General features: G+C 48.9%; 1 protein-coding gene across 1 annotated transcript in view; it reads right to left on the bottom strand.

Moving 5' to 3' along the window:
* Positions 1 to 872, bottom strand: part of sema6bb (sema domain, transmembrane domain (TM), and cytoplasmic domain, (semaphorin) 6Bb) — a gene marked incomplete at both ends in the record, with an annotated part of 35,030 nt that extends 34,158 nt beyond the window's left edge. The window contains one exon of the mRNA XM_084459119.1: positions 770 to 872. Within this exon, the coding sequence (XP_084315245.1) occupies positions 770 to 872 (103 nt within the window). The remainder of the gene's footprint in view (positions 1 to 769) is intronic.
* Between the last annotated feature and the right edge of the window lie 11,628 nt (positions 873 to 12,500).

Genomic DNA, 12,500 nt, shown 5'->3' with positions numbered 1-12,500 from the left:
AGAGGAAGAGAGAGAGAGAGGGAGAGAGAGAGAGAGAGAGGAAGAGAGAGAGAGAGGGAGAGAGAGAGGAGAGCCTCTACCTTCTGTAGGGATGAGGTTCAGGGAGAGAGAGAGAGAGAGAGAGAGGAGAGACTCTACCTTCTGCAGGGATGAGGTTCAGAGAGAGAGAGAGAGGAGAGGAGAGCCTCTACCTTCTGTAGGGATGAGGTTCAGAGAGAGAGAGAGAGGAGAGCCTCTACCTTCTGCAGGGATGAGGTTCAGAGAGAGAGAGAGGAGAGGAGAGACTCTACCTTCTGTAGGGATGAGGTTCAGGGAGAGAGAGAGAGGAGAGGAGAGCCTCTACCTTCTGTAGGGATGAGGTTCAGAGGGAGAGAGAGAGGAGAGGAGAGACTACCTTCTGTAGGGATGAGGTTCAGGGAGAGAGAGAGAGAGAGAGAGAGAGGAGAGACTCTACCTTCTGTAGGGATGAGGTTCAGAGAGAGAGAGAGAGAGAGGAGAGCCTCTACCTTCTGTAGGGATGAGGTTCAGAGAGAGAAGGATGAGAGGAGAGACTCTACCTTCTGTAGGGATGAGGTTCAGGGAGAGAGAGAGAGGAGAGACTCTACCTTCTGTAGGGATGAGGTTCAGGGAGAGAGAGAGAGGAGAGACTCTACCTTCTGTAGGGATGAGGTTTAGGGAGAGAGAGAGGAGAGCCTCTACCTTCTGTAGGGATGAGGTTCTGTAGGGATGAGGTTCAGGGAGAGAGAGAGAGAGGGATGAGAGACTCTACCTTCTGTAGGGATGAGGTTCAGGGGTCCGGGCTCCTCTGGGAAGGCAGCTCTGGCCGACTGCAGGAACCACACAAGCAGGAGGGGCGGGGCCAGGATCGTCATGGCAACAGAACGCAGGCTCTGAGGAAACGAGGGAAGAGAGAGAGAGAGAGAGAGAGAGAGTCGGTCAGACGGAGGAGCGGCGAATGACAGCACCAAAACACAAACACTGACTGGTAGATTAGAAAGAACACCTCCCTTCCTGTCACCTCTCCCTCTATCCCTCCCTCCCTCCCTCCCTCCCTCCCTCCCTCCCTCCCTCCCTCCCTCCATCCATCCATACCTCCCTTCACTCTACATGAGTGGGGAGATTATAGCAGAGCTAGGCCCAGTCAGCTGTAATGATAGCCTCCCTCCCTCCATCTCTCTCTCTCTCTCTCTCTCTCTCTCCCCCTCCCTCCCTCTAGATCAATGTGAGGTCAGTAGGTAACTTTGCTGTAATTATGGGTCACTGGGTCAGACATAAGGAGGAGGCTGGTTGAGAAATAGATAAAGAGAGTAGGAAGAGAGAGAGAGAGGAGGAGGGGAGAGAGGGGGAGGAGGGGAAGGAGGAGAGGAGGGGAGAGAGAGAGGAGGGAGGGGGAGGAGAGAAGAGAGGAGCAGAAAGGAAAGAGAGGGGAGACCGTTTGTAGAAGGAGAGGAGAGATGGGGAGGAAGGAGAAGTAGACGGTGAGGATAGAGGGAAGAGGAGAGAGAGGGGGGAGGAGAGAGGGGGAGAAAGAGTAGATAAAGGTAGAGTAAGAGAGAAAGTCAAAAGAGAGAGAGGAGGGGAGTGGAAGAGAGAGTGCAAGAGAAAGAGAGATGGAGAGAGAGAGAGGGGCATAGAGTGAGGGAACGCTGGCTGTTTACTCAAATGAAACCCGCGTCACCTAACATAAATCACATCGCTGTCGGTCGGCGCGAGTGAGATCAGGTGGTTTGATGCGTGGCTCGGTCCACACGGCTGGCGGAGAGACCGACCGCAGACACACGCGGAAACACACCGCAACCCTATTAAGTTAACACACTCAATCCATCTAGAAAATGACTCCGGAACTTTCCGTGAGGAAAAGCCCGGGGAATTGCAATTGACTGTTGTCATAAACGTCAAACCCGGGCAAGCTGATGATCTCTAAGTGCTGGGACTATCTCCTCTCTCCCTCTCATCTCTCTCTCTCCCTCTCTTTTTCACTCTGAACGTCTTTATTGTGATAATAGTGTATATATATATTGCGTAATAGTATATACTCAGTATATACCCATGCATAATAGTGTTGTCTCTCTCTCGCTCAGCATCATGTAGTCTAGATGGCTGCTGTCTCTGGCTGCATGACACGCACACACACACACACACACACACACGCACACACACACACACCTGGAAGACACCAGTGTCATTATGCCAGTGTGAAATTTGTTTAGAAAATCAAGTGGAGGTTTTGTTATAGTGTGAAGAGAAAATCCTCCTTGTGTTGAGTATCATACTGTACCTGTGCTCAGGTATCTAGCATTGTAACTAAACTGTATTTGCATACCCAGGGTCTGGTTTCTATTCAAAAACACGTCCACCTTTTAACTGTGGTTAACATCACACGACACAATGCAAATAAAGGCACTTCATTCTCTCTCGCTCTCTCTCCCCCTCCCTCTCTACGTCACACAAACAGCCATTGTGAAGTCATCTCTATAATGAACTGGCTAACACAAACCTATCAGGATGCACCATCTTCAAGGGGCATTTCTCAAGTTCCCCCCATTGATGTCAGAACAAGGAGCAGCCCACACTCCTTAATTACTCAGCAGCTCCCACACAATCCCGCAACGAGAGGAGGAGGAGAGAGGGTCCCAGACAGAGAAAAGGAGGTCAGGGAGAAGAGAGAGAAGGAGAGATGAGAGGGAAATAAAGGGAGAGAGAGGGTGAGAGAGAAAAAGACAAGTCACTGGCAAGTGCGTATAACCAGAGATTCCATTGTGCCTTTTATTTAATAATGTATGACTAAATGTCAGGCGGTACGCATTGGATTCGCATAATTACAGTGGGCGAGATAGCGCTACGCTGGACAGCACACCGCGGAAGGAGATAGATAGGGAGGGAGAAGGAACAGGACACAGAGCAGGGCTGTGGCCTGACACAGTGTGCACAGTATCAGGCCAAAGTGTTTCCTTAATTATGACAAATGACATGACAATGAGTCCCTTCAGCGGGCAGACGGGGCCTAGCCTAGCCGTAATTTCATTTCACTCAACACAGACCTTACTCTGTATCTGTCCCAGGTTGATAGCGAACCCCCAGCCTAGCGATATATCACTGTACGTTACAGTGTACTGTTTTAGCTTGTTAGCTCCAGCCTAGCGTTATACAGTATTGCCGTAGCTGTGCTACTGGCTAGCTTCAGCGTAGCACTAGTGAATTAGCCAGTCTTCACCAGTGCTAGCTAGCTTCACTAGTAAAACACTGCTAGCTCCACTACACCGCTAACTAGCTCCACTAGTAAAACACTAACTAGCTCCACTAGTAAAACACTAACTAGCTCCACTAGTAAAACACTGCTAACTAGCTCCACTAGTAAAACACTGCTAACTAGCTCCACTAGTAAAACACTACTAACTAGCTCCACTAGTAAAACACAGCTAACTAGCTCCACTAGTAAAACACTGCTAACTAGCTCCACTAGTAAAACACTGCTAACTAGCTCCACTAGTAAAACACTGCTAACTAGCTCCCCTAGTAAAACACTGCTAACTAGCTCCACTAGTAAAACACTGCTAACTAGCTCCACTAGTAAAACACTGTTAACTAGCTCCACTAGTAAAACACAGCTAACTAGCTCCACTAGTAAAACACTGCTAACTAGCTCCACTAGTAAAACACTGCTAACTAGCTCCACTAGTAAAACACTGCTAACTAGCTCCACTAGTAAAACACTGCTAACTAGCTCCACTTGTGAAACACTGCTAACTGAAAGGCAAGGCAAGGCAAGTTTATTTGTATAGCACATTTGTATAGCACATATAGACAGTTGATGAGAACAGAGGAGAGAGGAGGACAGTTGAGGAGAACAGAGGAGAGAGGAGGACAGTTGAGAACAGAGGACAGAAGAGGACAGTTGAGGAGATCAGAGGAGAGAGGAGGACAGTTGAGGAGAACAGAGGAGAGAGGAGGACAGTTGAGAACAGAGGACAGAAGAGGACAGTTGAGGAGAACAGAGGAGAGAGGAGGACAGTTGAGGAGAACAGAGGAGAGAAGAGGACAGTTGAGAACAGAGGAGAGAGGAGGACAGTTGAGGAGAACAAAGGAGAGAGGAGAACAGTTGAGGAGAACAGAGGAGAGAGGAGGACAGTTGAGGAGAACAGAGGAGAGAAGAGGACAGTTGAGGAGAACAGAGGAGAGAAGAGGACAGTTGAGGAGAACAGAGGAGAGAAGACAGTTGAGGAGAACAGAGGAGAGAGGAGGACAGTTGAGGAGAACAGAGGAGAGAGGAGGACAGTTGAGGAGAACAGAGGAGAGAAGAGAACAGTTGAGGAGAACAGAGGAGAAAAGACGACAGTTGAGGAGAACAGAGGAGAGAAGACGACAGTTGAGGAGAACAGAGGAGAGAAGACGACAGTTGAGGAGAACAGAGGAGAGAGGAGGACAGTTGAGGAGAACAGAGGAGAGAAGAGGACAGTTGAGGAGAGTTAAGGAAAGGTGAGGCGAGTCGAGCAGAGAGGTTGTGTGATCATAAGGAGAGAGGTTGTGTGATCATAAGGAGAGGTTGAATGGTCATGAGGAGAGTGGTTGTGTGATCATAAGGAGAGTGGTTGTGTGATCATGAGGAGAGAGGTTGTGTAATCATTTGCAGAGTGGTTGTGTGATCATGTGCCGAGAGGTTGTGTGATCATGGAGAGCTGTCGTAACACAACCATGGTACACCGGGTGCATAAATCACGGCTCCCGCTGAAGGCAGAATGCACATTATGCATGTCCCACATAAAGAGATGCTAATGAAATAGACAGAGAAATGGAGCGAGAGAGCGAACAAGAGGGTGAGAGAGAGAGAGAGAGAGAGAGAGAGAGAAAGGTACGTGTTAATGTATGAGGGATGGAGGTGTGTTTATGAGATTGGGAATTACTATGCAGAGCTAGCGGCTACAAGCCTCCGGGAGCGAGCTACGTTAGCTATGCACACACAGCGCCGCCGTAGCTCGCCGCGCTATGATTCACCTGCTCCGCCTCACGTCGCGGCGTTAACATCTGTAAGTGGGTTAAACCGCTGTGCCCCCCCAGCTAACCAGGAGATCGAGTACCAGGCCTTCACCTCCAGGGTAATGTCTCTTTGCTAACTGCGCTGAATAAAATCCCGACGTAATGTCTCTTTGCTAACTGCGCTGAATAAAATCCCGACATAGAAGAACCCCCTGAAAAAGTGTTCCAGATAGAGCAGAGGAATCCAGATAGACATCTTTTTGGCTCTAATGGGCTCACAGTACAGGGTTTTTTGGGCGATTAATCCCCGATTTCTCCCCTCCAGATTATCGAGGAGGAGGAGAAATCTGGTCTGGAACATTGGTCGGTACCGATGTTCAGCCCAGATGATCTTGTAATGCGAGGGGTTTACAGATCCAATCTTAAACCTCCCGATCGGCTCACAGACCCATCGGGGCGGCCCCGATAATATCAAACATGTTTGATATTTAGGATTTAAAATCTGGATGATTACGTCACTACTTTACGAGCGAGATGGCGAGTCCACAATAGCCAATCACGCGAGGTGGTTTGTTGCTCCCTCGCGAAGAAGGCACAGCAGAGGATATGCTTCCTGAGGCAGCTGAAAAAATTCGGACTACCCAAAAAAATTATGGTCCTCTTCTACACCTCCATCATTGAGTCCATCCTCACCTCCTCCATCACCATGTGGTACCTCACTCTTTGCACTGTCCTGTCTTTGCACTGCCCTGTCTCGTCCCTGCACCCTGTCCAAAGTCTCCATGTTACGCACCATGGCTGAAAGCAAATTCCTAGTACGCATGTTGACAAACTGCCTGGCGATAAACAAATCCTGATTCTGATCAAGATCAATATTCTTCACGCGTCTTCAGAACACATGCCTCCTACTGTAGCACTAACATGGCCTGATGGCTCTAACATGCCTCCTACTGTAGCACTAACATGGCCTGATGGCTCTAACATGCCTCCTACTGTAGCTTTAACATGGCCTGATGGCTCTAACATGTCTCCTACTGTAACTGTAACATGGCCTGATGGCTCTAACATGGCCTGATGGCTCTAACATGCCTCCTACTGTAGCTCTAACATGGCCTGATGGCTATAACATGCCTCCTACTGTAGCTCTAACATGGCCTGATGGCTCTAACATGCCTCCTACTGTAGCTCTAACATGGCCTGATAACGTTGTTATTGTCAGAGACGCGAGGGAGGAAGTGTGCAGAGTCAGAGGAGAAGTTGGCTGGCATGGGTCCTTCTCAATTACAAATACTCTGTAGGAGTTTAGAGGAGGAGTTGGAGAGAGAGAGAGAGAGTGGAGAGGAGGAGGTGGAGAGGGAATGAGAGAGAGAGAGAGTTCAAATGCAAATTCTAAAAGTGTCCGGTCAAAAAACGGCCAAATACAAGGCTTTTAAAAATACATCACCGGACACAACTCAATTGATCACAAATGTCCCAGACATGGATAGTAAAACAAATAATGTGTTCGCCCACAGTGTGACCTGCAGACAGAGAGGGAGGGAGAGAGAGAAAGAGAGAGAGAGAGAAAAAGAGAAAGAGGTGAGAGGGAAAAAGGGAGAACAGAGGGAGAGAAGAAGCAAATGATAGAGAAGAAGCAAATGGGAGAGAGAGAGAAAGAAAGAAAGAGAGAGGAGAGAGAAGAAAGAGGAAAGAGAGGGCTAGAGAGAGAGAGAGAGAGAAAAAGAGAAAGAGGTGAGAGGGAAAAAGGGAGAACAGAGGGAGAGAAGAAGCAAATGGGAGAGAGAGAGAGAAAGAAAGAGAGAAGAAAGAGGAAAGAGAGGGCTAGAGAGAAAGAGAGAGGGAGAGAAAAAGAGAAAGAGGTGAGAGGGAAAAAGGGAGAACAGAGGGAGAGAAGAAACAAATGGGAGAGAAGAAGCAAATGGGAGAGAGAGAGAAAGAAAGAGAGAGAAGAGAGAAGAAAGAGGAAAGAGAGGGCTAGAGAGAGAGAGAGAGAAAAGGAGAAAGAGGTGAGAGGGAAAAAGGGAGAACAGAGGGAGAGAAGAAGCAAATGGGAGAGAGAGAGGGAAAGAAAGAGAGAAGAAAGAGGAAAGAGGGAGAGAGAGAGAGAGAGAGAGAGAGAGAGAGAGAGAGGGAATCCCACTGGATATGAGGAAAGAGAAGCCAAAGTATGTATGGAATGCTTTCAAGGGTCAGGTCTGGAGCAGAGAGAGAGAGAGGGAGTAAGAGAGAGGGAGTAAGGGAGTAAGGGAGAGAGAGAGAGAGAGAGGGAAAGAGGGAGAGAGAGAGCGGAAGAGGGCTGGAGCCAAGAGTGGGCTGGACAGCTTTTCTCCTCGTTTCCTGAGTGAACGCCACCCTAAATCTGCTCAACTGACCCAAGACGCTTGACCTCCTCCATCCCTCATTCTCCCTCCCCAGTCCCTACCTCTCTCAATCTCTCCTTCCCTTCCTCCCTTTCCTCTCAATCTCTCCTTCCCTCCCTCCCTCTCCTCTCAATCTCTCCTTCCCTCCCTCCCTCTCCTCTCCTCTCTCCACTTTATCTCTACCTCTCTCAATCTCTCCTTCCCTCCCTCCCTCCCTCTCCTCTCAATCCCGCTCCTTCCCTCCCTCCCTCTCCTCTCCTCTCTCCTCTTAATCTCTACCTCTCTCACTCTATCTCCTTCCTTCCTTCTTTCCCTCCATCCCTCCCAGCCAGTCAGACAATAAAATAACCTGCCAACCAAGTTGTCTCTCAGCCAGTCAGCCAGCTTGCCTGCCAGCCAATCAGTCAGCCAGCCAACCAACCAACCACTCAGCCAGTCAATCAGTCAGCCAGCCAGCCAACCAACCAACCAATCAGCCAGCCAATCAGTCAGCCAGCCAACCTGCCAGTCAATCAGTCAGTCAGCCAGCTAACCTGCCAGCCAATCAGTCAGCCAGTCAACCTACCAGCCAATCAGTCAGCCAGTCAACCTACCAGCCAATCAGTCAGCCAGCCAGCCAACCAGTCAGTCAGTCAGTCAGTCAGCCAGCCAACCTGCCAGTCAATCAGTCAGCCAGCCAACCTGCCAGTCAATCAGTCAGCCAGCCAACCAACCAACCAACCACTCAGCCAGCCAATCAGTCAGCCAGCCAACCTGCCAGCCAATCAGTCAGCCAGTCAACATACCAGCCAATCAGTCAGCCAGCCAACCTGCCAGCCAATCAGTCAGCCAGTCAACCTACCAGTCAATCAGTCAGCAAGACAACCAACCAACCACTCAGCCAGCCAGCCAACCAGTCAGTCAGTCAGTCAGTCAGTCATCCCAACTCACTCCCAACAGGCTCCTTCTAAGGCCAGTGTCTGATGGAGAGCAGGCTTGTTACTCAAGCAGAAGATGAAGGGTGGGTTTGTTTGCCTTCTTTAACATTAGCCAGAGACATAACGTGACGTTACAGGGCATTTTCCACTGACATACAACGCTGGAGTCACCAGCAGACGTTTTCTGACAGAGAGAGAGAGAGAGAGAGAGAGAGAGAGAGAGAGAGAGAGAGAGAGATTTGCCTTAAATGTAATTAGGAGAATCTTCAAGTCCACTCTAAAAGTACCTGGAGCCAGTGGAGGTAAGGCCTGGGATAATGTGAGCTATGTTTGTAGTATTGGTCTCACTCAAACGCTGCTGAATTTTGAAATAGTACAACATTCAGTGGCTAGGTTGTTGGGATTATTAAATTGAAATCCCGTGAATGAGCCGGCGGCGTCTTTCTGCGCCGGCGTTGGTGGCGAGGTCGTTGATCCGTTCTTTTAGTACACGCGGGCGAGCCGTGTTGTTCTTTTAGTACGCGCGGGCGAGCCGTGTTGTTCTTTTAGTACGCGCGGACGAGCTGTGTTGTTCCCAGCTCGACTGCACACTGGGGAGTCATTACAGAGAGGGACAAACACGCTTAGGGAGATTGGTTGGCTTGCTACCTCTCTGCCCAGCAGGCCTTAACACAATCCCCTCGCTCTTTCTCTCTCTCTCTCTCTCTCTCTCTCTCTCTCTCTCTCTCTCTCTCTCTCTCTCTCTCTCTCTCACACATGATATACTGTAGGACTACACCTCCTGTCATACCGTCAGAGGGAGACGGACCTATAAAGGCATTGACCTCTGACCCCAGTATAGTTTATACCTGTCATTAGCCTGCCAGGGACCCCTGGCATAGTCGTAAATCAACCATAAGTACAACGTGGGGGAGAACTACTTCACTCGGTAGAAGAAACAAAGGGGCCAACTTCACGTTGTAAAAGCCAGAGCAGCCAGAGAAGTCAGAGCAGATCCAGAGCATCTAGACCAGACCCAGAGCATCTAGAGCAGCCAGAGAAGTCAGACCAGACCCAGAGCGTCTAGAGCAGACCCAGAACAGATCCAGAGGGTCTAGAGCAGACCCAGAACAGACCCAGAGGGTCTAGAGCAGAACCAGAGCATCTAGAGCAGACCCAGAACAGACCCAGAGGGTCTAGAGCAGACCCAGAGCATCTAGAGCAGACCCAGAGTATCTAGACCAGACCCAGAGGGTCTAGAGCAGACCCAGAGTATCTAGACCAGACCCAGAGCATCTGGAGCAGACCCAGAGCATCTAGAGCAGACCCAGAACAGACCCAGAGGGTATAGAGCAGACCCAGAGCAGACCCAGAACAGGTGTGATGGCAGACGGCGCATGATATCCATCCGTAGCCAAGGCCACAGAGCCAGCGCACAGAAACACACCGATAATCTGGACCGAGATTAGAAAGAATAGACAAGATGACAAATGGGTAGGAGGTTTGATTCACATATGCACACACACACACACACACACACACACACATAACGCCTTGGTGAGATTATGCCTGTGATTCCCCCAAGGTCGTGCATTATCTAAGATAAACAGAGGGGAAACCCTACACCCCATGGCCGGGCGCGCTCCTCTCAGGCGGCTACCATGCGGCCTTGTCCCCCCCGGATCACTCCACACCAGCTGGACGCATTATGATGGAAACAAGACTCGGTATGGGGGGGGGTACAGGGAGGAGGAATGAGGGAGGGAGGGAGGGAAGTTGGAGAGAGAGAGAGGCTGAGGAAGCTTTCCTCCGATGTTTCGGGGAGGTGTAGAAGATCTCACGGTGAATAGTGGGAGAAACGGAGAGAGAGAGGAAGACGGAGAGAGTCAAAAGCTACAGGTATCCCAGAATGAGCTCTCTCTCTCTCTCTCTCTCTCTCCAGGCACGGCGTTATGGGTGGGTCTGACGGTCCTAAGCCCATCCACTTTTCGACAAGCCCACCCTAAACCTTTCCTTAAAAAATAAAAACGTTTTTACATATTTTCATTTTGTCATGAATGATTAAAAATCAGCCAATAATCGCATGATTTTGTGGTAAGATTGTTTTTTAAACACGATTTTATACGTTTATGCTTCTGTGCAAGCAAGTTCATGAGACCTGTACGTGACGTGGGGTTCAGCGCCGGCGGGATAAATTAAATCTTAATCCAAAACTGAAATCTTGGCGCCGTGCCTGTCTCTCTCTCCCTCCCTCTATCTCCCTCACTTTATACGCCTCCCAAGCCTGACATGTGCAACCTCCGACATGTGTGTCACACACACACACACACACACACACACACACACACACACACACACACACACACACACCAGCCAGACAATCTGTTCAGGATGCAGACACATCCTTTCAGCACCTCATTTGTCCATTTGCTCCGTTTATTCGCCACATTACAGAACATGACGGAACCAGACTCAGAGTACTACAGTAGTGAGCCAGGCTCAGAGTACTAGTGAACCAGGCTCAGAGTACTAGTGAGCCAGGCTCAGAGTACTACAGTAGTGAACCAGGCTCAGAGTACTACAGTAGTGACCTCAGAGTAGTAGTGAACCAGGCTCAGAGTACTAGTGAGCCAGGCTCAGAGTACTACAGTAGTGAACCAGGCTCAGAGTACTACAGTAGTGAACCAGGCTCAGAGTACTACAGTAGTGACCCAGGCTCAGAGTACTAGTGAACCAGGCTCAGAGTACTACAGTAGTGAACCAGGCTCAGAGTACTAGTGAGCCAGGCTCAGAGTACTACAGTAGTGAACCAGGCTCAGAGTACTAGTGAACCAGGCTCAGAGTACTACAGTAGTGAACCAGGCTCGGAGTACTAGTGAACCAGGCTCAGAGTACTAGTGAACCAGGCTCAGAGTACTACAGTAGTGAACCAGGCTCAGAGTACTACAGTAGTGAACCAGGCTCAGAGTACTAGTGAACCAGGCTCAGAGTACTACAGTAGTGATCCAGGCTCAGAGTACTACAGTAGAGAACCAGGTTTAGAGTACTACAGTAGTGAGCCAGGCTCAGAGTACTACAGTAGTGAACCAGGCTCAGAGTACTACAGTAGTGAGCTCAGAGTACTACAGTAGTGAGCCAGGATCAGAGTACTACAGTAGTGAGCCAGGCTCAGAGTACTAGTGAACCAGGCTCAGAGTACTACAGTAGTGAACCAGGCTCAGAGTACTAGTGAACCAGGCTCAGAGTACTACAGTAGTGAACCAGGATCAGAGTACTAGTGAACCAGGATCAGAGTACTACGGTAGTGAACCAGGCTCAGAGTACTAGTGAACCAGGCTCAGAGTACTACAGTAGTGAACCAGGCTCAGAGTATTACAGTAGTGAGCCCTTGGGGGTAGTAATCTGACCCGCGGGTTCTCAACGCACCGTCTGCAGCATTCTGCACCACCGCTCGCCTGCCCATAGAGGGAGCAGTGATACTACTCATTGACCCATTGCTGTAGCCTTGTCTGGGACATTAGATGAGCTTACCTTGTTCTCAAACTCCTTGTTTTCCGTCTGGTTTTAATTTAATATCACAAATATAGCCTATATATCTACAGTATCTATCTCTGTAACTGACGTCGGGTCAGATATTAGGCCAATTAATCTAATGACATTTTTTATTTTTTTGTCTCTAATCATATCAATCAATTTTACATTTAGGCCTAGGCCTAACAACTATAATGGATTATGAAGATAGGAGCCCATAATTCTTACTGCCGTAGGGCGGGGAAAAAAAAACGATCAAAGGCAAGTCACCAGCGAGAAAAGGCCAAGATTAGAAGGCAAACCTCCAACAGTTAACTGTGGTCACCATTAAATTGAATCTGAGCAGTGTGATGACATTAATATTAATGGTGTAATTAAACCAGTGTGACCCTGAAAAGTGTGATTATTATACTCTGAACCGTGTGGTTAATCAATCAATCAATCAATCAAAGCTTTATTTGTATAGCGCATTTCATACCCAGAGGCAACACACGACCCAGGTTAAACCACAGTGTTAAATATTTGAACCCATTTTAGTGTTAATTTTAACACTATTTTTAGTTGAATGTACTCTTGACAGTTTGACACTGACAGAGTAAATTTAACACTATTCTCATGTGGGACCGAATGTTATCTATAATGGAGTTGTTGCAGAGGTATCTGGCGGTGGTGCATCACTAAAATGAAAGAAACGCCCCGGCTGAAATCCCACGAGATTTCCCACGGGATTCCCCCCCCC

Source organism: Borostomias antarcticus (genome assembly GCF_949987555.1).
Source record: "Borostomias antarcticus genome assembly, chromosome: 26".
NCBI classification, from domain to species: domain Eukaryota; kingdom Metazoa; phylum Chordata; class Actinopteri; order Stomiiformes; family Stomiidae; genus Borostomias; species Borostomias antarcticus.
Note: the sequence above shows the minus strand (reverse complement) of the source record. Positions and strands in the feature narration are given on the sequence as shown.